The 26,876-nt window shown below is 40.5% G+C and overlaps 1 protein-coding gene across 3 annotated transcripts in view; it reads right to left on the reverse strand.

Annotated features, from left to right (window-relative positions):
• Nucleotides 1-26,876, reverse strand: part of PEX5L (peroxisomal biogenesis factor 5 like) — a 519,042-nt gene that overhangs the window by 229,307 nt on the left and 262,859 nt on the right. The window contains exons 1-2 of one of the 3 annotated variants that reach the window (XM_063916321.1): nucleotides 9,025-9,088; nucleotides 3,068-3,172 (exon numbers count right to left, since the gene is read on the reverse strand). The exons of 1 other annotated variant lie outside the window; for it this stretch is intronic. In XM_063916321.1, the coding sequence (XP_063772391.1) occupies nucleotides 3,068-3,136 (69 nt within the window). In that variant the 5' untranslated portion in view covers nucleotides 3,137-3,172; nucleotides 9,025-9,088. Of the gene's footprint in view, nucleotides 1-3,067; nucleotides 3,173-9,024; nucleotides 9,089-26,876 lie in introns of those variants that run through there. One more of the 3 variants, XM_063916320.1, reaches the window with a different exon arrangement.

A 26,876-nucleotide genomic window follows, 5' to 3' on the forward strand; every position in this document is an offset into this window, starting at 1 on the left:
CCTCCCAGAGTTACGCCTCTGATCACGGCCATGATTGTGAATACAGGTCAGTTATCTGGAATTTTTTTGACCTGCCTCCAGGCAGGTGGAAAAAAAAATCCCCGATAGTGCAAGCTTTCAGGGGCTTTCAGGGCTAATTGGATAGCCCCCAGAGGATCAATTAGAAGTAACTAATTTAATTCCCCATTATATATTTTTACGCAACAGAATATTAATGCTTTGATTATATGTAATTCCTGTATCAAAAAAGTCATTGATTTGATTTCTTAATGGTCAAGTTTCCAACTGTCACTTGCTAACACCCCGTGGGAGTTTCAGATTAAGGTAATAGACTTAAATGCATTGAGTGATGGTTACATTTAGGGGCATATTCAATTAGCCACGGGCTTACTGCAGGAGGATAGACTTGAGTTTTACATCTATTCAGTTTTAAGCCTATTTCCTCCTGTGGTAAACCCAGCGCTAATACATGATAACCCATAGGTACTGAGTTAGGTGCCCGGAGCTATTGGTTAACATGCTCTGCTCACAGCGGCTGCTGTAAGGGCAGGCCACACTTGCTCAGGAGGTTGTGAGCAGAAACCCCTTAAATTCCTTCTGGCCATTAGACTAAAGGGCTGTACTGACGGGGAGATGTGGAGGGAGATGTGTGCTGAGCGTTCTATCACAGACTGCTCAGCACACATCTCTCCCCCTGCTCAGCACAGCCCGATGGGTGCTGAGTGAGGTGGGACGGGCTCATTTCACCCAGCAGCGAAATGAGCGACCTGCTAAATCTAGCACCAATCTAGCACCGGCGATAGCGACGCGTGGGACCGCGCAATCGCTGTCGCCGTCACTCGTACACACGGAGCGATGTTCTAAGCAATCTAGTCAGATTGTTTAGAAAGTAAGTGATCATCGCTCAGTGTGTACCCCCCTTAACAAATACATGGGCACTGGGATAGTAGGGGTGTCAAGGATTGAATAGTCCTTTGAATTGGAGGCAGTGGGTTGAAGGGAATTGCTAAAAGAAAACAAATTCTGCTTTATTACATTTGTGATAATCTTTACATTGTTCAGACAGGCCCAGAGATACGAGACACATAGGACAAACACTCTGCTTCTGTTACTGAAATTGTTATTTTGCTTTTTTTTACAGTTATACAAATCTTTGTGGTGCGATCCGTACACTTAGATTCATACTCATTGTAACATCATTCTGCACTTGCTCAAGTCTACACTTGGTGCAAAAAAATATCTGAAAACTGGAGTATATACATTGCAGTTCTGATCTGCCACACCCACACTGATATTAGCTTACTGTACATGAGAACGCCCCTTAATTTGCAAGTGGAAATTGTATCGTATTGTCCTTACTTGCAAAAGCTATTGCAATGCTTCCGCAAAGTACTGTAAGTCACGTCTGAAAGTGCAAGTATATCCGCCCACTGCTCTAGCATCTGCAGACACAAACGTCATTATAAGTGTCAGCACGTGCACCAGTCCTCTACTAAGTGCAAAAGATCCATCAGAAACACAACTTCCATTTCCTGTACGCACAAATCAGAATCGTACCGAGCTTTACATACATGCCCACATGAAACTCCCATGACACTCCCATCAGAAACAGACGCTAGTGTATCTTCATACACACAGCCCAGAAATGCCTACTTTATGTCAGTCTCCTGTTCGCACAAGATGTGATATGCATGCAGCATGCACTTACTTGTGACTTTGGACACAATGTATAGCACATGCACACGACATGTTTTGCAATTCAGACACATACGCAATCAGTTCCAATTCAGGAGATGCGGCCGTTGTGTCCCCCTCAGTAACACCCCCAATGTGTCAGGGTAGATACAACATGTATTTAAAGATACGTTTTTGAGACATACTGTATTTGCAGTCTTTTACACACTTATATGGGAAGAATGATGAAACTCACCTTTTGTCAACAACAATCAATGCCTCATCTATCCCACAACAGTAAAATGTACTTGGACACTTAATCTATATTTAAGTTAGAAAAAGACAAATAGAAATCTGAAGTGTATTATTAATACTGTATGTCTGCCAGCCTGGAGAGTTTTGCTCTTTGAACTAATGCTCTGCTGATTGGCAATTTGTACAGTCTAAAGGGCCCTACACACTTAGCAATTACACTGAAAGCTATGAACGATCTCGTTCACTAAGGAACGAGATATCGTTTATATCTTTCAGTGTGTATGCATTGCTGGTGCTGAGTCGTTTATACATGCATGCCAATGGACAATCTCATCCATATTAGCATGCAGGGCTGTGGATCCGGGTGATGGGGGTAGTGAAGAAACTTCACTCCCCCGTCAACACCCCACCCCCGCCCGGGTCATGCGTCGGCTGTATCGACTATCGGGCACCTCGGCAGAAAATCCGCAAGTGTGTAGGGCCCTTAAGAAGAGCACAATTTAGATTACAAATAATAAAATGTATATATGAATGCTGCAAAATATTTTTTAATACAATTACTTGTAGGTACTGAAATACTATTCTATGGCATCTTACTACTACACTTTGAACAATTGGTACATCAGGTCATCAGGACACATGGCTTTCACAAAATGTAATTTAATAAATATGGGTGTGTGTGTGGTGTGTAGCATCATCACACCATACAGTAGTCACCCTAACTAACTATGCAATATATATATATATATACAGTATATATACTTGTATGTATACATATATATATATATACAGTATATATATATATATATATATATATATATATATATATCTAGCATACAGCATTAACATTGAATAATCACAAATAAAAAATGAAATTAATCACTGTACTCCAAAACTGACATATGCATATTTTGGTCCATTCATTTGATTTCATTAAATGTCACTGTTTGATATGACATTAAAAGAATGATTAACTGCTAAAGGATAACAAGCAGAGATGTCAATAAAAATAGAGACAAATATAGATGCAATTTTACTGTATATTGGTAAAAAAAACAATGGTTGCTGTTGGCATTTTAATTTTCCGTTAAAGAGCCAGGTGCATGTGTCAGTTTCTCGAAATCCTGGTGCAGCCCACCTGTGATGTGATAGTAAGGAGGGGCTTTTCCTCTGCAGACGACTGCCTCGGTATCTCCTTCATCACCATAGCAACAGCCTTATCTGCTGCCCTAGAGCTTTTCCCCTATAATAGTGAAATCAACAATGATCTTGTCAGAAAACTCCAAAATACAATCCCACTGAGCCCCAGTTTTAACCAATGACCTAATGGCAGTGGTATTGTTAATGGTTTAATTGGTTTGTGTAAGGAATACTTTTTCATACTTGTTTTTCTACAAAAACATAATTATACAGGATGTTAATAAGGTCTGAGATGTTCTGCATTTGGTTTTGGTTTCTGATTTATGACAAGTGATGCAGTTGAAAAAAAATATATAAAATAAATAAATAAATTTTATATATATATATATATATATATATATATATAATTTTTATTTATATAGCACTTTTTCTCCAAAAGGGCTCAAGGCGCTATAGACTAGTGGCCTAGGGCCTTAATACAGCACAATAACATAAGATCTCTGAAACTGGGGGGAATCATAAATGAGCATATCTGGGAACATTCTAAACACGCTTTGTATGATCAAGGTTTCAGATCTTTTTTAATCTATCTTATTAGAAATATCCATATTTTCTTGAACAAGTGACCGGTATAACCTAGGGATAACCTAGGTGAAGTAAAGCCATAATGCATAAAAAGTAGAATTAGGACCCATATAAACTGATGTTACATAATTTATGGAAGTATAAGCATATTAGTGCTTATATGAACTTTCTGCTCCTTTTACTTGCTTTCTACCAAGTGCACACATTGGGCCTGATTCCAAATTGTATACTGTTTGATGCATCTGCGGAAGCATTGTGTGTTCGGGATTAAAGAAGAATATTCCCCCGTATTCAGCATTGGCTGCATGTATGCAACGGCGGATTTGCACCAGTTCTATCCTTGGGGCAGGAGAGCCACCTAAAATCAGACAGATCTCTGCCTAAGCACATCTCTGAATAGCCTGTAATTCCATCTACTTGCCCCCGGCACCCACCCGGCACACTTATCTTAACTGCTAATGCCCCTTTTCTTGCCCAGTTACACCCACCTAGCCCAAAGTGCAGATGCTTAAGACTAGAATTATTAAAGATTCTAAAACAGACAAGTGGAGGTGTTTTCCATAGCAACCAATCAGATTCTAGCTATCATTTCTCTACTGCAATCTAGAACATTCTAGACAGAATCTTATTGGTTGCTTTTTGTTTTAGTAAATCTACCCTTCTGAGTCTCCCACTGATGCTCAAAGTTGTGTACTATATACTGGCTCTTGGTATACTATATACAGGATCTGACTGAGTTACCACAAATTGTGAGATCCATCCTCAGAGCAGACTTGTAATCTCTGAATCAGGCCCATTGCCTCTATGGAGTGTCTTTCTTTGGCAACCATGATCACCAGTGCAAGCCTCCTGTATCCACCACATATCAAATAAGATCATGTGACACCAGCTGGCAAGGGCTCTTAGATCTCTTTTTGGATTGTAAAACATAGAATAAGTGAAGCTAAGGGCAGAATGTCATGATGTGAGAGACTCTGACCTGGGTGACTCTGAGATTAGGGACAGAAGACCAGAGACTTTGAGTCTCAAGGTCAGCAGCTGTGCTCTGCCAGGTATACATACGAAATGTTAAACTTCATCGATATTTGTTGTACTGCTTTATTACCAGGGAGATTCTAAATCCAGATAGCTTGAATCCCAAGTCAGTCCCTTCCGCTCAATAAATAATCGCTGTGCCAGGTGATTTCCTACCCAAAGTGCTTCATTAGAAAACCTTCATAAGGTAGCATACTGTGAGTAATGCATTCAGGCGTGATCTGGGAATAGGACAGGCAGGTATGTGTGCAGGAGCAAGAGGCTAGCCATCATTTTATAATATTATAGTTTTGCTCTACATTATATGTTTTTGATTCAATTTATAGTCCAATGTTACTTTTTCATTATGTTCCCTCCTTATATTATTTACATGTGTACATCCCTGACCATTTGTAATTATGTGGTAATATTCATACAGATGGGACTTGCTAGAAGTGGGAGCCATGTAGCACAGTGGTAAGACAAGTGGGGTGGTCCAGGGTAGTAACTGAGTATGAACAGTTTGGGGAAGGAATGAATTATGTCCCTGAATGTAGCATTCAATAAAGACCTTAAGGGTTAAATACATAGCTTGTTGTGCTTTAATTCACATGAAGCCAATGTGATTGCTGAACTTAATTAAAATAACTGTTATATTTAAAATAAACTATCCTGCGCATCCAGCCTATGAGGAAGTGAATACAGACTTTTCTCTGCAGGAATAGAGCTTTTCAGTTAAGCATCACTCAGGAATGGAGAAAGGAATGCATGGTAGTGCAGAGACACTTTATAGGTCAAAGCAAGTGGACTGAAATCTCTGATATAAAAGCCTCGCTTACTGGTGGATTCAATCTCTAGCACAACCTTCAGTGTCTATAACAAATGTAAAAGGCATTAAGTAAACCTACTTGTTTCTTATTGGGTTTTCTTTCTGTTTATGTTTATAACCGTTGCTGGAGTAGGAAGTCATACATTGTTTGGTATTAAGACTGAGATAAGATACTACATTACACTTTATTTTACATTATTGTAAAAAAAAACAAAAAAACCCTTTGCTATTAACAGTCATGAGAAGACTTTAATGTGTTTATAATTCATATAATGTATTCAATTTGTTGTCTTTTTTAATACTAGAAATGGTTAGACTTTACCATTTTTTAAAATAGTGCCTTGAAATTTCAAAATATAACCAATTCACCATATCACTGTCATTATTTCATGCCATAACCCTTCTAAAGCTCTGTTTTCTAAGCATTTCATACATAAATACAGTATATTTCAATTGTACAGAGGGGGAGAAACAGAAAACTTATTCCATTGTCATTGATGAATCTAATGCTTTCTTTCTCAGAATCATTGGCTTTGCAAGGATAAGTTTTAATGTACGGTAAGAGTGATTTAAGTGTAAAGCAAAGCATTATGGGAGTTACAGCTGCCATACAGAGAAAGAGGCGAGTGGCACTGATTTATTGCATCATGCTGTACCATTATCCCCTATTTTAGCAACTAAAATATTATAAGCTTGTTTTCATTCTTCCATAAGAGTAAGAAGACATTAGATTTACAAAGGAAAGTTCACCATGGATATCTCCATTGATTGTCTCCATGATGAAGAGCACTTCATTACACCTGCACATGACATACTATTCAGTGATTCATGCTTTTGCTTAATTGTGCACACTATCTCCCATTGTGGCTGCAATACAAAATGTACTGTGGATACATATCACATCCTTTCTAGGGAGCTGTAAGCTTACAACATGCTAGAGATACAGCTATAGGGAGTCATTCTGAGTTGATCGCTAGCTGCCGTTGTTCGCAGCGCAGCGATTAGGTCAAAAAACGGCAATTCTGCGCGTCGTACTTTCACAAAAGCCGACATAGTTTCACACAAGGTCTAGCGACGCTTTTCAGTCAGAGTGATTGACAGGAAGTGGGTGTTTCTGGGCGGAAACTGAACGTTGTCGGGGAGTGTGTGAAAAAACGCAGGCGTGTCGGATAAAAACGCAGGAGTGGCTGGGGAAACAGAGGCGTGGCTGGCCGAATGCAGGGCGTGTTTGTGACAGTCTGAGGTGATCGCTAGCTAGGAGTAAGTCTCAAGCTACTCTGAAACTGCACAATCTTTTTTTGTACCAGCGCTGCAATCCTTTCGTTCGTACTTCTGCTAAGCTAAGATACACTCCCAGAGGGTGGCTGCTTAGTGTTTGCACTGCTGCTAAAAACAGCTAGCGAGTGAACAACTCGGAATGACCCCCATAGTCCCATGCCATTTTACACACAGTGTTGCAGTAGTTTAAAGCAGCATTTCTAGATGATGTTTTCATTTTAGTTAATTAGATATTGAACAATTATTGTATTATAGTTAATGGTCACTTTCTCTTCAGAAAAGGTCGCAAGAGAGCCATAAATGATCACACATTGCTGGCTTTGTGACTTTACTAAGACTGAGGGGATTTCTTTAACTTGCAACACAAAAGCGCATTTGATATTGGTCATGTGACAGCTGAGACATCTTTATGTGCTGTTTGTGGCAGCCAGAAGGTGTTACTATCTTTGCAAAAAGTAAAGGATACACATTTATGGGAACTGATTTATACATAAAATAATAGGGGAAGTGCCAGAGTAGAATCTTGCTACATTTACTTGCATGTTTGTAACTTTACAAAGAGATACAAATGTGATTTCTATTCATGGACAAAAGCTACTTGAGCACCCAGGTGCTGTTAAGCTGTTTGCTCATCATGAGCACAGTCTGTGAATAGCATGCAGATGGGAGCTTGGGAAAATGTGTGACGTGAGTAAAAGGTGAACTGTCAAGTAAGCAAAACCTGCATAATGCCCAGAAACCCTTTGCTTCTCTCAAGCTTTTCATGAATCTGAACTGGAAGCAAAGCTTTAGTATTAATGTAGTGGCAAATTAATGAAGAGCGAGGGCAGGCCTGGATTTGTGGAACAATCACGTAGGCCCAGGGTGGCTCTCTGCTCACCTTTTACTACATTTTCTCTTTGTATTTTGTTTGCTGAGGATTTATTATTTGTGCAGTATAAACTTTTTGCCATGGCCTAAATTGCAGCTTAATCATTTTTAATCATGAATACAAGTTGTAGACAGAACTTTACCGAGTAGTTAATTGCTAAATACAGTGGACAGTATATTTGCTGATCTATAATACCCAGCAGATTTATAATGCTGTGATACTGTATATATGTCTAGTTATTTAATTGATCAAACATCAGTGACTTCTGTATGGTCTGAGAATGCCGGAGTACATGTTATAAAAACAAGCATAATTATGGTTAACCGTCCTTTGATGAACAAGTCACATCATCTCTGTTTGTTATTATGTTAATTCAAATGCTGCATTTAAAACTGCAACAAAGTGGGAAGTATAACTGACACAATTAAAACATCTGAAACATGCCTGTCATCCTCACACAGTAAAGGGAAGATTAATGAACTACTGGACCCTAAGAACACATTCTATTAATGTACTAGGAATCAGAGAGATTACTGAGATATGCCTTGTTCACGTTACTAGCGCCTATGTCTCACTGATGTCACTGGCTCTTAGTAAATTGATAGATTACAGTCAGATTAGTATTACTGTACTTCAGCAGACAGAATGGCATCCTTATCTGCGTGAGTGGACAGGTACAGTGAGTGTAGACCACCGTTGCAATACAAAATTTTAAAATACTATCGTTTTATAGCTCTCTTTTATTTTTAGCTTTTACATCTTCATTTCTGAGTGATGTACACAAAAGAAATGTCAGTTTCTAAAGAAAGACACAAAAGATTTAGGGTGAGATGTACTAAACAGTGAAAAGAGTGGAGAGGTGAGCCATTGGAGAAGTTGCCCATGGCAACCAATCAGCTGCTCTGTACAATTTTATAGTATGCAAATTATAAATGTTACTTCAATGCTGATTGGTTGCCTTGGGCAACTTCTCTACTGGCTCACTTCTCCACTCTTTTCACTGCTTAGTATATACAGCATTCCCTTTAGCACCTTTTTATAGGAAAATGAACACTGGAGTACACAATTTTACAGCTGCAGTTTTCTTGCCTTGTCATTACGGAACTTTTACAGCTAGGAGACAAGATATAATGAACTGTGTGTGATTTGTGCAGGGATGCAGGGTACATTCCAGTTCAATGATAAAAGTTTACACCACACTACTCTATTTTTTCTGACATTCTAACCACTACTACAGCTACATCTACCGGCATGCTTATAAATGCAAACATTGTTTCATTCCTACATACAGCAATCTAGAAGACATATATGTGTATATATATACAGTATATAGCTATGCATGCAAGTGTACTGTTTCCTTATATAGAAAAAAACCCACCAAAATTGGGGTCAAGTCACTTTTTGGAAGACTGAACCATTTTTTCTTCAAGTTCACACCTACTACCTGAAAGAAGCCATGACACTTTTATTAGATCACATCTGTTGCCTTTCCAATGACTATGTAGACTAGAGATGGAATTACTAGGGTACTGAAACTGTTGCTGAATTCTTAGTGAATCTCAACCAATCTGTTAACTGACCCAGCATCCTGATATGTAATAATTCAGCAACAACTTGAGTTCCATAATTAACTATCTCTTACTGTACTTACAGTATTAGGAACTATCATTGTTTTACAGTAACAAAGCATTCTTCCTTTCATTCATGTATTTAAAATAAATTATTCATTTTACAGTAGGAGCAAATACAGGTAATGAGTAGAAAATTGCCCCATAATGAACCATGTTGAGACCTCTGCTTTCACAGCACATAAATACTGGGCAGCTGTACTTTTACACTGTAATTTAGAATTGAGCTTGCCCCTACTACTCCAAATGTGGCCACATATTTTATATTAGTCCCCCAGCAGCACAACATGGTCTTGCACAGTTGCAAAGTTCACCCTAAAGATGTATTTACAGCTATCTTAACATGTCATCCTAAATGTACAGGAATGTTGGGATTTATGTAGCCACACAGTTATTTTATATTCTGACTCATTATACTGTCTAGAGACTATGGGATTGTTCAGAGTAAAAGCATTAGACATGTGAGCAAAGGTCAGTAGCTCTTTTTTGCTATGAAAAGAATAGAAGTACATAATTATATTCTATATTTCGCTACACTGTATTTTTAGGTAATAGCCAAGGGTTAACTCTACTTTACTTTCATACCATGGAAGTGGTCTCACTCTCAATCAAGACTACTGATCTTTCCTCATCCCTTTCAATACACATCTAACATATTTCTTCTTTTAAGCTAGGAGAAATATCTTCTATCCAACATAATGTCATGTATGGAAAAGCTTTGTTTAATTGCAAGACTATTAAAATGCAGTTATCAAGGTTCTAGTGTGAATTTGAAAAGGAAAGACAAAACCCTTTTTTTCATTCATACAGTATATGGAGTTGATAACAAGAGGGGTTGTAGCATTGCTCTAAAGGGCCCCATACACTAGAACGATTTCGTCCAATTTCAGCTCAATTCGGTCATTCAGGCTGATATATCGTGGGAAATCGTGCGTTTTTGGTGTGTATACGATCCGATGCACGGCCCCGTGAGCGTCGCATCGGATCCTCCAGGTCTTTAGTGCTGCACTCATGATATGTCGTAATCAAATGGAATCGTATGGAATCTGTGGATGGGGGAGGGGGTCCGGAGCCACCGCAGGTGGTGGAGGGGGTGTGTGTGGGGGTGCCGCGGATGGGACCCAGAGTTACTGCGAGTGGGGAAGGAGCGGGTAATGCTTCTCCTGCTTCTTCTCCTGGAAGCAGCTAGGCTGCTGTCCTCCCTTTGGCAGTGGCTCTGCCGGAGACTCGCACAGCAGCCAAGCAGCCAGTCACTATTGTTAGCGCCAGTGTCCCAATGCGCCGCATTACAGGGAAGAAGATGCACTCAATAAACTACAGCTCCCAGCAACCCTTAGCGCCGGAATGCTTTGGCGCTAAGGTCTGCTGGGGGCTGTAGTTTATTTAGTGCATCTACTTCCCTGTAATGTGGCGCGTTGGGCCACCAGCGCTAACAATAGTGACTGGCTGGCAGAACTGACTGACTTGCTGAATCAATGTAAAAGGTGAGAGTGCTGTGCAGTGTCAGTGACACTGCACACCCACTGCACTGCACAGCAATGTCACCTTTTACATTGATGCAGCGTACAGACATTACCCTCCGCGAGATCACCCACTCTATCCGTTACATTAGCCATCTTGGGGCTTCCAGGCCGGCAGCCCAGGTGCTGTGTTGTGGAGTCAGGGCCTCTGGGGATCTGGGCACAGCTGTGGTGGGGAGGCACTTCTGTGACATCAAGCGCAGAGGATGCTCCGGGGCTCAGAGAGTATGCGGCGCAGGGAGGGCTATGAAAGCCTTCCGCTCATATTTGCCCACTCTCCCGGAAACTCCGGGAGGCTCCCAAAAATTGTGTGGCACTCTTGGCCCCCCAGGGAAGTGGTCAAATCTCCCGCATGGTGCTCACCCCCGCCCCACTCCACCGCTCGCCGCCAGGCATGGTCACAGTGGCATCCCATCACAAAGAAGGGGGCAGGGCAATGACGCAATTCATGTTAAATTGTGTCATTGTAGCCCTGCTCCCCCACTTTGCAATGCCAGTAATGTGGGCATTGTAAAGTGGGGGCGGGGCTACGATGACGCAATTGCGTCACTATTCCCTGTACCACCTTCTCCCGCCTCCATACAGCCTCTTCCACACCCCTTCCTATTTGATCAGGCTGCTCCCTCCCGGAGGGAACAGCCACAATGTAGGCCTGTATGCTTCTGCTGCGCCGCTTTCATACACATCTATGCTGGTGGCCGCAGCAGCTTTAGATCTGGGCTATTATATAGGAGATATATCTATAAATATATATCTATCTATATATATATATATAGATCTATCTATATATATATATATATATATATATATAAAATCTATATACATACAGTATCTATCTATCTATCTATCTATCTATCTATCTATCTATCTATACATTTTTGGGGAGAAGTGTATTTCTAAAGACTGTTTATGAACTATGGAGACTTTTTTTTTTTGTGGAAGATATCCACACGAGCAAACCTGCAAGCCAATGCTAGTACTATGTCTAATTCATCTGCAGTCTGAAAGATTTAAAATACCTTCACATGAGACTACATAAGAATATGAACTACTTAAGTTCCATTGCTCAATAAGGAGGAGGCACAGAATTATCTGTAATGGTTATATATTAAATGTAAAATATGTAGATGTGCTGTTTATTTAGGGTGCAAAGCGGGCACAAGTGCAAATGCTGACAGATTTCCTATCTTTTGACAATGCAATTATTTGTTAAGAGAGTTGGTCAAGCACACAAGTTATATCGATAACCCTCAATTAAGAATTGTGGTCTGTATATTATTTAGGTGTGCTACTAGTACCAACTACAGGATGACATCGAAGGATCAAAAAACAACATCTCAATTGTCAGGGTTCACATAAGATATCACCAAGTCGATTGTGCTACTGCTAATACCCTATGTGTGTCCCCACACTAAGGACCACTTTGGACAATTATAATTGTGCATTTCAAACTATAGATCCTATTACCTTTTATTCACATACTCTTTCTTATCTTTCTAATATATTTTATTTTGGATTTAAGTTACACATTTTAGTGTGATTAATAAAAGTCAAATTTTAAATTATATTCCCATTAAGTGACTTGGGGTCTGTGTACTAAGCCTTGGATGAGATAAAGTCAAGAGAGAGATAAAGTACTAGCCAATCAGCTCCCAACTGCCATATTACAGGCTGAGTGTGAAAAATTACAGTTAGCAGCTAATTGGTTGGTACTTGGTCTCTGTCCACTTTATCTCATCAAGGCTTAGGGCGTCATTCTGAGATGATCGTAGCTGTGCTAAATTCAGCACAGCTACGATCATTCACACTGACATGTGGGGTGACGCCCAGCACAGGACTATCCCGCCCCGCATGTCAGTGCCGCCCCCCCCCCCCCCGCAGAAGTGCAAAGGCATCGCTCAGCAGCGATGCCTTTGCACTTCAAGAGTAGCTCCCTACCAGCGCAGCTTTAGCGTGCTGGCCGGGAGCAACTCATCGCTCCCCGGCCCGCAGCGGCTGCGTGTGACATCACGCAGCCGCTGCGGCCTGCCCCCCGTTCGGTCCAGCCACGCCTGTGTTTGCTGCACCGTGCCCACGAAACGGCAGCTAAATGCCACCCTTCCACCTCCCCGCCCAGCGACCGCCTCTGCCTGTCAATCAGACAGAGGCGATCGTAGCGGCCCGACGGCCTTCGCCATCTGGCATGCGCCGGCGCACTGCGGCGCCAGTGCATGCCCAGTTCTGACCCGATCGCATTGCTGCGATAAACTGCACCATGTGATCAGGTCAGAATGACCCCCTTAGTACACAGACTCCTTAATCAATGAGTGCACTAATAATTCTTCATGTCCTTCAATGTGAGTATCCGTGCGGCTCACACCACAAAAAAAGATAATATGAAATATTTCTATCTCCAACATAGCTGATAAACTGCAGAACACACAAGAAAGATCCAGGAAGATGGAAGACTGCAGCTGGGAGAGGGAAATCTGGGTAAGGAGGACATGAAAGCAAATGCCATCACCTATGCTTGGCATTCTATTCACAATCAGTGAACCTGCCTGCCATGTCTATCAGCTGGGGTAAAAGTTTAGCCAGTGCTAGTTGTCAAGCTGTAGGGACTTTTTACATTGAAATGTACAGTAGTTTTGAGTTTGACTACCATGTATATATTGTTTGTCTCTTATGTTTGTACTGTACAATTTATACAGTTTTGTTGTGTTGTACTTTTTTATACACTTTGACTCCTGTTATATTTGCACTGTACTTAATAATAATAATAATAATAATAATAATAATAATACTACAAAAAAAAGAACACACATATGGAAGACAAGGCGGGATGTAGACAAATGAGACAACAATGGCAGATACGACATTGGAGATATAGAAGCATAGGTAGACCTTGCCAGATCAGACCTGCGGAAGATAAAAATATAGACAGGGTGAGGCAAGATGGTAAATAAGACATACTGTAGCATAGACAAGGGGGAGGTAGATATGAGGAGAGTGTAATACAGATGTTGTAGCCAAGGTCGAAGGTACAGTAGATATGTGTGCTGAAATGTGATAGAGAAGAAACAGAGAGAGTCATGATGCAAAGAAACAATGGAGGGAGACATGCAGCAAGGCTAAATAGGAGCAGGGTTTAGCTATATTTTCCTCTAATATAGGTGCTAGGCCTGCACAGACTTTGGGAACTTCTTTTATAATGGGGACACCTACATTGCTGGTCTCCACATTATGATAATTGTCAACCTAGACTTTGGAATATATTTTTTATTTGGGACTATCTCAGTAGGAAAACCAGAGGCTATCTGGTACTTCTATAGACCAGTGGTGCTAATAATAAGCAGAAAACAAATTATGTTAAAAAACAAAACACCAAAACCCCCAAACAATATTCTTTTACAGCCGTGTGCCCTAAAAATGATAGCATTAGTCCCAGAACTAGCCAGCCTGGGATTGATAATCACTATAACTACCTGCAACATAACATATAACATATTTGTTATAATAAGCAGCTTTAAGACTGGTCCATGCAGAAAGGATTCTCCTATTAGAAGGTAACAGTTTTGTGCTGAATAGCACTCAGGTCCATCTGCAAATAGCTTGGCTACGAGGGCCTGAGAAATCAGCTATGCAACCTGTCAGATCTGTAAATAATGCACACGTGGTCTTTAAGATCTGTGCCTTTTGTACCCAAAAAGTAGGCCACCATGGAATTCACTCTAACCTTTTACATAAATACACTTTAATTGAACAAAATGCTCTCCTGACCCCATCAAAATAACTTTTTTTAAGTTTAAAAAAAAATGTTTTCTAGATCCAAGTCCAGCAGTATGACTGGACTTGGATCTAGAAAAACACTCTCAAAAAACATAGAATAAGGCAGAAAGGCAGCATTATGCAGAAGATTTAGGTAACATGTCTCTTCTACTATTGTACAACTACAAATCTCAGAATAATAAGGCCACCCCAACTGGAACGGTTTCCTACCATTAGCTCTTGTATATAGCTGATTTGGCAACTTGACGGTTGACGCTTTCCAGCTATTTAATACATACATGCACCAGTATGATGGAATATGTACTCCCTCAGCAGCAGGCAAACTTATAGATTGCCTAACTAGCTGCTTATCGATACTGACCTAACGGTTTCATATTCTAGACCATGCCAAATAAAAACAGCTATTATATTTTTTTGTTCTCTGCGGCTAACCTTTCCTGCATATCAAGTGTGCATTAATTCCTGCATAATTTCTGTCTAATCTATCAGTGAACTGTAATGGTTATTACTGTAAGTGAACTTCTCTTATCCATGCACCAGAAGAGTAGTAGGTGATTGGAGAACACTCCCAGCAGATACAGATGTAGCCATGCTTATCTTACTGCAATAAGGCATGTTGTATCACTGCATGCTGCATGGCGTGCCAGGCTGCGACTATTCGCAACCGGCAATCGCTTCATTAATAGCAATCGCCGGCTGAGAACAGTTGTAGCTGAGCATGCCATGCAGCAAGCCGTGTTGCAGCATGCTGCATCGCAGCAAAGATGAGCATGGCTACATCTGTATAATGGAAAAAACATGCTTGGGATAAACATACATATCTTTAGTCGTATCTAGGTACAGGTAAAATAGGAAGGCCAGTCGGATATTTTGGGCAAGATTACAGTTATTGTTGTACTGCAAACTATAACTAGTGGATGCATAGAATAGTTGGAAACCATTGCTAGTTAGTAATGCCAAATGTTAAAGATTTTAGAAATGTTGTCCCCTTCATTGTTCTGTTTGGTTATATCCATATATGTCAAGTCTTTAGTCCTTAGTGTCATTATAATTCCATATACTATATATCCTATTAAGTCTCATTAGTTAAGTCTTTTGCTAAGTGTGACTCCTTCTTGTCAAGCATTATATAATTGTGGATGAAGAGTCTCACTTATATTCGCCTCCTCAGAATCATCACCAACAGAAATTTAGACATTCACCTAGAACTTACAATTCACAGCATACACATAGAAACATAGAATTTGACGGCAGATAAGAACCACTTGTCCCTTCTAGTCTGCCCATTTTCCAATCATATCATTACCTCAAACCCTATTTGATCATTATTTCTTTGTAAGGATATCCTTATGTCTATCCCATGCATGTTTAAATTGCTGTATTGTCTTAGCCTCTACCACCTCTGATGGAAGGCTATTCCACTTGTCCACTATCCTTTCTGTGAAGTCATTTTTCCTTAAGTTTCCCTGAACCTAAAGGTACCTCTCTCCAGTTTCACTGCATGTCCTTATGTTCTAATGCTTCTATTCCTTTGAAGAAAGTTTCCCTCCCTGTACTCTGTTAAAACCCTTGATATATTTTGAAAGTTAATGTCATGTCCCCTCTCTCTTCTCTGCTCCAAACTATACATACAGTATTAAGATCTTTTAGTTTTTCCAAGTAAGTTTTGTGATGTAGGCCATGTACCATTTTAGTTGCCCTTCTTTGTACAACATAGTTAAATTTTGTACAGCATACCATAGTTAAGTTTTATTCAGTGTATTCCCGTAAAATAGAATTGTACAGTATAATAACATACTGAGGTCATATTATATTGGGAGTGCATGGACTTCAAAAATCTATTTAGGATACTGTGGAGAAGAGATGAGCGCAATTATCAAAACTATTTCATGGAATATTTATCTCATTGCATATTTGGGTACAAACATTTTCATATTTCTCTGGTGGGATATAGAGAAAGGGAGAGAACAAAAGGGATAGACAGGGAACGAAACAGAAGAAAGAAATAGAAGAAAGAAAACGGAGAGAAAATTTGAGAGATAAAAGAGATAAAGATGAGATTAACAATAAAAAGTAAAGTAAAAAGGAGTGAGAAAAGGGGAGAAAAAGAGAAAAAATGGGGTCAAGAGGGGGTGAGGAAGAAGGACATTCAAATCAAACAAATAATTGTATTATAAAAAGTAGAAAAAAACTCCAGAATTGTAAAATGGTCAGTCCTGATAGGAGTTGAGATTGGATGGAACGTTTGCATCTGTAGAGATGTCATCTCCAGACGTGTAGAGCAAATCGTTTTTATGGCAGTCACATCAAAGATTTTACCTGGTAGTTGGAGAGGCAATGCAGCCTCCAGGATATCAGCTAATGTTCCAAAACTGAAGATGGCATTAGCAGCTGTAGCCAATAGACTACATTTAATGGAAATGGCCACTGTACACGTGTGGTCAGTAGATGTTATTTTACATGATCCTCCCTGTTGTTCGTAGTGTTGGTGTGGACAGTAGGGGGGAGATGTACTAAGCAGTGAAAAAAGTGGAGAAGTGAGCCAGTAGAGAAGTTGCCCATGGCAAGATTACCGGAGAAAATTGCATATCACCCATAGTGCTGCAGAGAAGTTGATACTTTACAAGCTTTTAAAAAAAAAATAATTATGCATTTATTTGTATGAAGACAATTGTTTTCCATATAATATAATATTCAACAATTGTTTTCTTTTTGATACATTTTTTTTCACAATTTCCCAACCTACAGTAAACCAAACAGCAGTTTTGCTGGCTGAGTCTGCTACTGCACACCAAGAGGTGCTGAGGACAGCAAAAGAGCAGATATTACTTCATTAAATGACCCACCACAGTACATGAGTGCGATTTGACACACTAAACAAAAATTAGTATAGGATTCAGGAGAAATGATAAGACGTTGCCTTAGGCTGCTATGGATGTCATCCCCAAATGTCAAGGTTTATTAGCAGAGATTGCAGACATATAAAACCATAAACTCTTTATGAATATCTAGTGTATCACAAAATAGTCAGCTCTATTATTATTACAGTGTGTGCAATTTCACTTTCAGAATCAGACACTTATTGAAAATAAAGACTAAATAATATAATAAACCCAATACCTAAGGTTTGCTAATTGGCCAAAATGCTCAATAATTAAAATGTTCACTATATTTTTAGCATATTACAGCAGCTTCTGTTTAAAGATGATGACAGAAGAATAGACGGGATGCAGTTAATATACCAGCTGTTGGGGTCCCGGTATTCAGGAGACCAAACACTGGAATCCCAGCATCCGGTGAAATACCAATGCCAGGAATCCCAACAAACTCGGGGTATTCCCACTCGATTGGTGGGTCCACGCCACCAACCGAGTGGGAATATAACCTGTGGCCGAGATTCCGGCAGACGGGATGCCACTGTTGGTATACTGAGAGCCTGCATCCCATCTGCTGGTAAAACATATAAGACATGAATAGACAATTCTTTCTGGCTTGTGCTACATCCAATTCCAAACAGACATGGTACAATGTAGGTAGTTCTTTCCTTCTCTGAACAAGCACGCAGTGATTACTACCATTCTGAAAAAACAAAACTCTGACCCTAACTCTCTCTCAAACTACCGTCCCATCTCTCAGCTCCTATGCCCCTCCAAGCTACTTGAGAGACCCGCATACACTCGCCTCACATACTTTCTTAACTCACACAGCCTACTGGACCCACTTCAGCCCAGGATTTCGTGCCCAACACTCCACAGAGACAGCACTGACTAAGGTAGTGAATGATTTGGTCACTGTTAAATCTAAAGGCCATTACTCACTACTTATTCTCCTTGATCTCTCTGCTGCTTTTGACACTGTTGACCACTCTCTTCTCATACAAACACTACAATCCCCAGGTATTCAGGACACAGTCCTTTCTTGGTTCTGGCAGATATAACATTTGCAGAGAGAGTTAGATTTGGGTGGGTTATTTTCTTTCTGTGCAGAGTAAATACTGCCTGCTTTATTTCTACACTGCAAGATCGATTTCAGTTTGAACACACCCCACTCAAATCTAACTCTCTCTGCACATGTTATATCTGCCCCCCCCTGCAGTGCACATGGGCCCTCATTCCGAGTTGTTCGCTCGCAAGCTGCTTTTAGCAGCATTGCACACGCTAAGCCGCCGCCTACTGGCAGTGAATCTTAGCTTAGCAAAATTGCGAATGAAAGATACGCAATATTGCGAAAAGATTTATCTGTGCAGTTTCTGAGTAGCTCGAGACTTATTCTTCCAGTGCGATCAGTTTATTGCTTGTCGTTCCTGGTTTGACGTCACAAACACACACAGCGTTCGCCCAGACACTCCTCCGTTTCTTCAGCCACTCCCGCGTTTTTCCCAGAAACGGTAGCGTTTTTTTCACACACTCCCATAAAACGGCCAGTTTCCGCCCAGAAACACCCACTTCCTGTCAATCACACTCCGATCACCAGAACGAAGAAAAAACCTTGTAATGCCGTGAGTAAAATACCAAACTTCTTAGTAAATATACTTGGCGCAGTCGCAGTGCGAACATTGCACATGCGCAATTAGCGGAAAATCACTGCGATGTGAAGAAAATTACCGAGCGAACAACTCGGAATGAGGGCCATGGTTTTGCCCAACTGCTAACAAATTTGCTGCTGCAATCAACTCTGAATTAGGCCCAGTGGGGGGTCATTCCGAGTTGATCGTAGCTGTGCTAAATTTAGCACAGCTACGATCATCTTCCCTGATATGCAGGGGGACACCCAGCACAGGGCTAGTCTGCCCCGCATGTCAGTCCGCCCCCCCACCCCCCGCACAAATACAAAAGCATCGCACAGCGGCAATGCTTTTGTATTTGTTGAGTAACTCCCGGCCAGCGCTGCTCCTGCGGCTGTCCGGGAGTTGATTGTCGCTGCCACTGGCCGCAGCGGCTGTGTGAGACATCACGCCGCCGCGGCCCGCCCTCCCAATGGTCCGGCCACACCTGCGTTGTATGACAATGTATGTCACACACACTCATTTCCGTTTTACTGATTAGTTCAGTCACCTCTTTAGTTTAATGATCCATAAGGTGACTATCTTTATTAGATGACCCAATTTTTTTTTTGTCTAATGCATTTTATTACAATGCTTGGATTACAGCTACAAATGTGCTGACGTTTGACAAGGAAGTATGAAGAGGCTCCATTAAAAGTATAGGACAGGGCCCAAAGATCTACAGCTTTGAGTGTAAAGGGCCGTATTCACGGCCCGATTTGGGGAGAGATATGTGCTGAACGAACCGCTCAGCACACATCTCTCCCCCCGCTCAGCACAGCGCGATGTGTGCTGAGCGTGCGGGGGGAGACGTGGGGGGAGGGGCACTCATTTCACCCAGCGGGTGAAGTGAGCGACCTGCTAGATTGGCCAATCTAGCACCAGTGATAACGATGCGCGGGGCTGCGCATTGCTATCGCTGTGAGGGGTACACACAGAGAGATCACTGCTTAAAATCTAAGCAATCTAGTCAGATTGCTTAGATTTTAAGCAGCGATCGCTCTGTGAGTACCCCCCTTAAAAATGGTAACATGACCTTAAGGGCAGCAAGGAATTCCCCTGACATTGTACCCTTTATCTCATTTCAGTATTCTCACCTTCACTTGACATAACACACGATCTCAGCTTGTGCAAACCCCTGCTCCTTTGCCAGTGCTAATCTTTTCATCCGTTAGTCTGACCTGAAAAGTGGCCTCAAATACCTTATTATTAGCAGAAAACTATTTTCAATCTGATTGTTACCATAATTGGCTCCCCCAAAAAATGTGACCATAGTGTGTATGTGTGTGCATGTACATGTGGTAGGGAGTATATATTGTAAGCTCCACTGGGGAATAAGTATATGCTATATATGTATGAATAACCGTCAATAAATAATAATAAATGTCTTTCCATAGAGGAGTCATTTTAAGGGATCTACTGTATTCATGAAGCAATGAAAAGTGTGGAGAAGTGAGCCAGTGGAGAAGTTGCCCATGGCAACCAATCAGCTGCTCTGTAAAATTTGATAGTATGCAAATTATAAATGTTACTTCAATGCTGATTGGTTGCCATGGGCAACTACTCCACAGGCTCACTTCTCCACATTTTTCACTGCTTCATGAATAGACCCCTAATTGTATTATGCATGAATGTTTTGTTTATACAATAGCTCTAAACCCTATATATTTTTGTTTGATTATCAGTGATAATCTCAGCTGTTATCAGTTGCATCAAAAGGAAAGCTAGGAAATGTTGAAGGAATAAGAGCTGAGTCGTAAAAGGTTAATTGGTGACTGCAAGCCCAAGAGAAAATAAAAGGGGGAGAAATCAGAGAAAGAAAGAGATTTAGGGGCCTATTCCATTAGCTAATGGGCTTACTGTGGGCGGATAGCTTTAAGCTTTATTGCCCGGAGCTATTCAGTTTTGAACTCGTTTCCTCCTGCAGTAAACCCACAGCTAACGTGCGTTAACCCATAGGTTCCAGAATAAGTGGCCAGAGCTATGGGATAACACACTCGAGGTGGCCATGGTAAGGTCATAATTGAATATTCACCTTAAACGTAAAGGGTGAGATGAGAAGGTCTAAAGGCTGGATCACAAAGATATGACTTTAACCAAGACTACAAAACAAAACAAAAACACTGTAACAAAGAGGAGTTATGGTGTGTACACACGGTGAGATCCTTGGTATGCCCGATTTTCACTTTGCGATTTCCCCTGAACTCCCCGGAGCCCAGCACCACCGATTTTGACTAACTTTTCTTGAGATATGGACTATGTATGCTTACGATTTTGGCTTATGTGAGATTTTGGCTTATGTGAGATTTAATTGACATGTGAGATGAACTAGATAGTATACAATCTAGCAAGGATTGACTTGCCTGCACAGTCTATCTTTTCTTGCGATACCGACCTGGCGGGACCGTGCATCGGGATCGAATCGGGATCGCAAGTGGCATAACACCTTGCGATTTGCACTAACTTTTCTTGAGATTTTGACTATATAGTCGAAATTGAGATTGCCTAAAATCGAAAGAAAAAAATCTCACCATGTGTACACACCATTAGGATCATAGACTGAACAGCAGCAATATTCAGTACTTGCTGGGTGCAGATGATAGAAAGGAGGTCTAACCAGCAGTATAAACCACGTCACTGTGGAAACTGGCTTGTCTGTGGTATTGTAGTCATTGCTATGGATGATAAAGGATGATAAGGATGATAAAGTGAAAGATCCTTGGGTCTTACAGTCATGTTTCAACGTACAGTAAATCCTAGCACTTATGGAAGTGTGTTAAATAGATAAGTTGATTTCTGCTAAGATCAGGCACTAAAGTCATTGTGTAACTATAGTGGTTATGGGTCACTGATTAACAGACAGTAGAAAATTCAATTGAATCAAGACAGTAAATAGTAAACAAAATAAATATATAAATGCATTATATATTATAAATAATAGTATAACAATGAGATAATAATAATAATTGCACAATAATCTGTTTTATGTGTGTGTGTACGTGGAATACACTAGTATTAGCAAATGCACTGATTTATGTTTGAAACAAAATAACTGATTTAAAACATGGGCACATGTATCTGTTTTCAATGTTGAAATGCTGCATGAAGGGTCCACTTTGGGAATGCAGTGGTAGTGGCCCATGCTTAAGAGGTGAGACCATTTACCATAGGGGGTGTAACTGGTCCCCACAGAGGCTTCGCCATCCATTGGATACCATGTAACTGACCCTATAATGGAGTACCTATGTTTAATTTGAGTGCACAGACTAGAACCTAACGTTAAAGGAAGGGGAGGGGCCCTCAGGCAGCAGAGCCCACATGGGATTTCCCCTGTACTCTGTGCCAGGTGCATATGCTAAATTGCTGACCAACACACATCATGTACTAGATGAGGCTTTGCATAAGCATTCAGTTGTAGTTTTTATTTTCAGTGTATGCATTTTATGTCTGCCATTTGGGGAGTAATTACTGCACCAGCCTTGCTATGTACAATGGTAAGCACATTGGTGCTGACTCTCATTTACAGGAACATCTGTGGGAATGCTTTCCTGAGGCATAGAGCTGTATGCAAGAGACTGAGCCCTGCTGGTCAGATTCCATGTCTAAATGAATCTCTAAATGAAAAGATATTGACACATTCTCTGCAGGGATGCACTGAACATGGCATATCTCTAGCATATTTCTACATATTTTAATAATAAAACTTTAGGTATCCTTCCTGTTTATTCATTAACACTTTTTTAAAGCCTGAAAACTTCATTGACTCAACTTTGGGCTCCTCTAAGCAGCTGGCTAAGATATTGAAAATAAAGATGATCAATTGACTACTGTAAAGCACTTTAAAGATATTTAGGGGCATGTTTATTAACTTTTCACATTATTTTAGTATCATCTGAATGTATTATTGGGCTTTTAAAGCAGTTTTCATGGAAAAAACTATTCCAAACCCTTTAATTCACTTTTTTTTTAGTAAGCAAGATCAAAAGTTGTAAAAAAAAACCAAACAAACCATACTTCCTCAGGATCCAGAGATCGGTGCTCTGTTGTGGGCTGCCGATCACCAGGGCTCCCTGTAGCTCCTGTGACCTCTGGTGCAGTAAAGTGATGCTGCAAAGCAGGGAGGGTAGTCGCAGGGGGGGTGGACCCAGCGGCGGTGGTAGCAGCAATGGCGGCAGTGGCAGCGCATGTTGCAGCAGGACATTAACATAGAAACATAGAAACATAGAATTTGACGGCAGATAAGAACCACTTGGCCCATCTAGTCTGCCCCTTTTTTATTTTATCCTTTAGGCAATCTCAACCCTTTTTTAACCTTAATTCTTTGTAAGGATATTCATATGCCTGTCCCAAGCATGTTTAAATTGCCCTACAGTCTTTGCCTCTACAACCTCTGATGGGAGGCTATTCCACACATCCACTACCCTTTCTGTGAAGTAATTTTTCCTTAAATTTCCCCTGAACCTCCCCCCCACCAGTCTCAATGTATGCCCTTGAGTTCTAATACTTCTCTTCCTTTGAAGAATGTTTCCCTCCTGAACTTTGTTAAGACCCTTGATATATTTGAAAGTTTCTATCATGTCCCCCCTTTCCCTTCTCTCCTCCAAACTATACATGTTAAGATCTTTTAGCCTTTCCGGATAAGTTTTGTGATGTAGGCCATGCACCATTTTAGTTGCCCTTCTTTGTACACTCTCTAATGTATTTATATCCTTCTGGAGATAGGGTCTCCAGAACTGGACACAGTATTCCAGATGGGGCCGTACCAATGACCTATACAGTGGCATTATCACTTCTTTTTTCCTGCTACTGATTCCTCTCCCTATGCAAACAAGCATCAGACTTGTCTTTCTCATTGCTTTGTTGCATTGCTTTCCTGCCTTCAAGTCACTTGAAATAATGACTCCTAAATCTCTTTCCTCCTCAGTAGTTTCCATTATAGTACCCTTGATACTATACGTAGCCTTTGGGTTTTTGAGACCAAAGTATGATTTTGCATTTTTTAGCATTAAACTGTAGTTGCCACGTTCTTGACCATTTCTTAAGCCTACCTAGGTCATTAATCATTTGTTTGACCCCTCCCGGTGTGTCTACCCTGTTGCATATCTTTGAATCATCTGCAAAAAGGCATATCTTCCCTTCAATACCATCTGCAATGTCACCAACAAATATATTAAAGAGAACTGGACCAAGTACAGATCCCTGGGGTACTCCACTGGTAACATTTCCCTCCATAGATTGCACTCCATTAACTATGACTGTCTGTTTCCTATCCTGCAACCAGGTTCTTATCCATTTAACTGATTTATAATCCACCCCCAGGCTTTCAAGTTTATTTAGCAGTCTGCGATGTGGGACAGTGTCAAATGCCTTACTAAAGTCTAGATATGCTACATCTACAGCTCCCCCTTGATCTATTATTTTCATCACAGAGTCAAAAAAGTCAATAAGATTTGTTTGGCATGATCTCCCACCAGTAAATCCATGCTGTTTTGGATCCTGTAAGTGGTTTGATTTAAGATATTCCACTACTCTTTCTTTTAATAGTTTTTCCATTACTTTCCCTACTACTGATGTAAGTCTTACTGGTCTGTAGTTACTTGCTTCTTCCTTGCTTCCACTTTTGTGCAGTGGAACTTCATTTGCTCTTTTCCAGTCCTCTGGAATAGCACCTGTATTTAGTGACTGGTTAAATAATTCTGTTAAAGGTGTAACCAGCACATCTTTTAGCTCTTTGAGTATCCTTGGGTGTATCCCATCTGGTCCCATTGATTTATCCACTTTTAGTTTTGAAAGTTCTGTTAGGACCTTCTCCTCTGTAAATGTATTTTCATCTACCTTATTTTTATGAATGTCCTTGCAACTTAACTGTGGCCCCATCCCTTCTTCTGTAGTAAATACTGAGCAAAAATAATTATTTAGGTGATCTGCTATTGCCTTGTCTCCCTCCACCAAATGCTCACTCTCTGTCTTAAGTCTTATTATTCCTCCATTTGATTTTCTCCTTTCACTTATATACTTAAAAAAAGTTTTGCCCCCTTTATCTACTGACTGGGCCATTTTCTCCTCAGCTTCTGCCTTTGCACGTCTGATCACTTTCTTAGCATCCTTCTGTCTGTCCAGATACACCTCTTTGTCGTTATTATTTTGAGTCTGTTTGTATTTCCTAAAAGCCATCTTTTTTGCTTTCACACTAGTTGATACTTCTTTTGTGAACCACACTGGCTTCCTTTTCCTGGTGCTTTTCCTAACCATTTTGATACAAAGGTCTGTTGCACTTAGTATTGCACTTTTCAGTTTTTTCCACCTCTCCTGCACTCCTTCCAAGTTCCTCCAGTCTGCCAATGAATCACTTAAACATCTCCCCATTTTTGCAAAGTCAGCATTTCTAAAATCCAACACCTTTGTTTTTGTGTGACAGGAGTTGGAGCCTGTCTTTATACTAAACCATACTGCTTGATGATCACTGGATCCCAGGTGCTCACCCACATATACATCAGATATCCTATCACCATTTGTAAGAATTAGATCTAATATTGAGTCTTTGCGAGTGGGCTCCCTCACCAATTGCTTGTGAGAGATGCTCCCTGTAAGGAATGTAGAAATTTGCCACTTGTAGCTGAACTTGCAAAAGACCCCTCCCAATTTACATCAGGTAAATTAAAGTCTCCCATGATTATGACTTCTCCCTTTAAAGCCATTTTAGAGATGTCCAGCAATAGGTTCCTGTCCAAATCCTGCCCCTGGCATGGTGGTCTATAGATCACCCCAATGTGAATAATGTCCTACTTCCCAGTTTCTATGGTGACCCAAAGGGCCTCAGTTTTGGTTTCAATATTTTGTATTAAAGTAGCATTTATGCTTTTTTTCACATACATTGCTAACCCTCCTCCTATTCTTCCTATTCTATCCTTCCTAAATAAATTGTATCCTGGTATAGCTAAGTCCCAGTCATGATTCTCATTGCACCAAGACTCTGTAATTGCCACAAAATCCAGGTTATCCCGTGTCATTATTGCAATTAGCTCTGGAATTTTGTCTCCTAAGCTCCTAGCATTTGCAGACATAGATTTAAGAATTTTGTCTGTGCATTTGTTATTAGTAGCCATGTCCAGAGCGTACAAAATAAATGACAAGTTTAAAGTTGAAATTACCTGTTTGGGGATGTTGCTTAGTATTTGTTTTCTTTTACTAATCAGTAATCATACTCTGTCCTTTACACCATGACTACACCTTACTAAATATAAAGATATAGTACACCTGACCACAATGGGTAAATGTTCAAAGGAGGTAAACACCAGTCAGTATGCAATAATAAACTGTTTCACCGAGCAACTTCCCTACACATGCAATGACATTTACAAGAAATCATTACATCAAGAAACATACATAAGTTTGCATAAGAGAGAACTGTAGTGAGCAGATTTGGGATGCCTTTTCATAGGTTTGTAAAATCAGATAATATGCATAAGATGAATTACATACTTTTGAGGCATTAAGCCAGACCATTTGTGGTAGTGTTGGTGTGTTGATGTTTCCCTTCTGTTTCCCTTCGGTTTAACGCAGGTATAACGCTATTTTTATAATAACACTTTTTAGGTGTATTTTTTTTTCTGAACAATACCCTGATAATGCTGCAGAGTGGTATGGCAGGGACAGAGCTTGTCCCTGCATGTGATCAATTATCGCAGTGCTGATTGGGTCAATTTTATTACATCTAATCTGCATCCTGAGGATGGTGATAAATCGGCCCCTTAATGCTTGTAGCTTGTTA

The sequence above is a fragment of the Pseudophryne corroboree genome, chromosome 4 (genome assembly GCF_028390025.1).
Source record: "Pseudophryne corroboree isolate aPseCor3 chromosome 4, aPseCor3.hap2, whole genome shotgun sequence".
Classification (NCBI taxonomy): Eukaryota; Metazoa; Chordata; class Amphibia; order Anura; family Myobatrachidae; genus Pseudophryne; species Pseudophryne corroboree.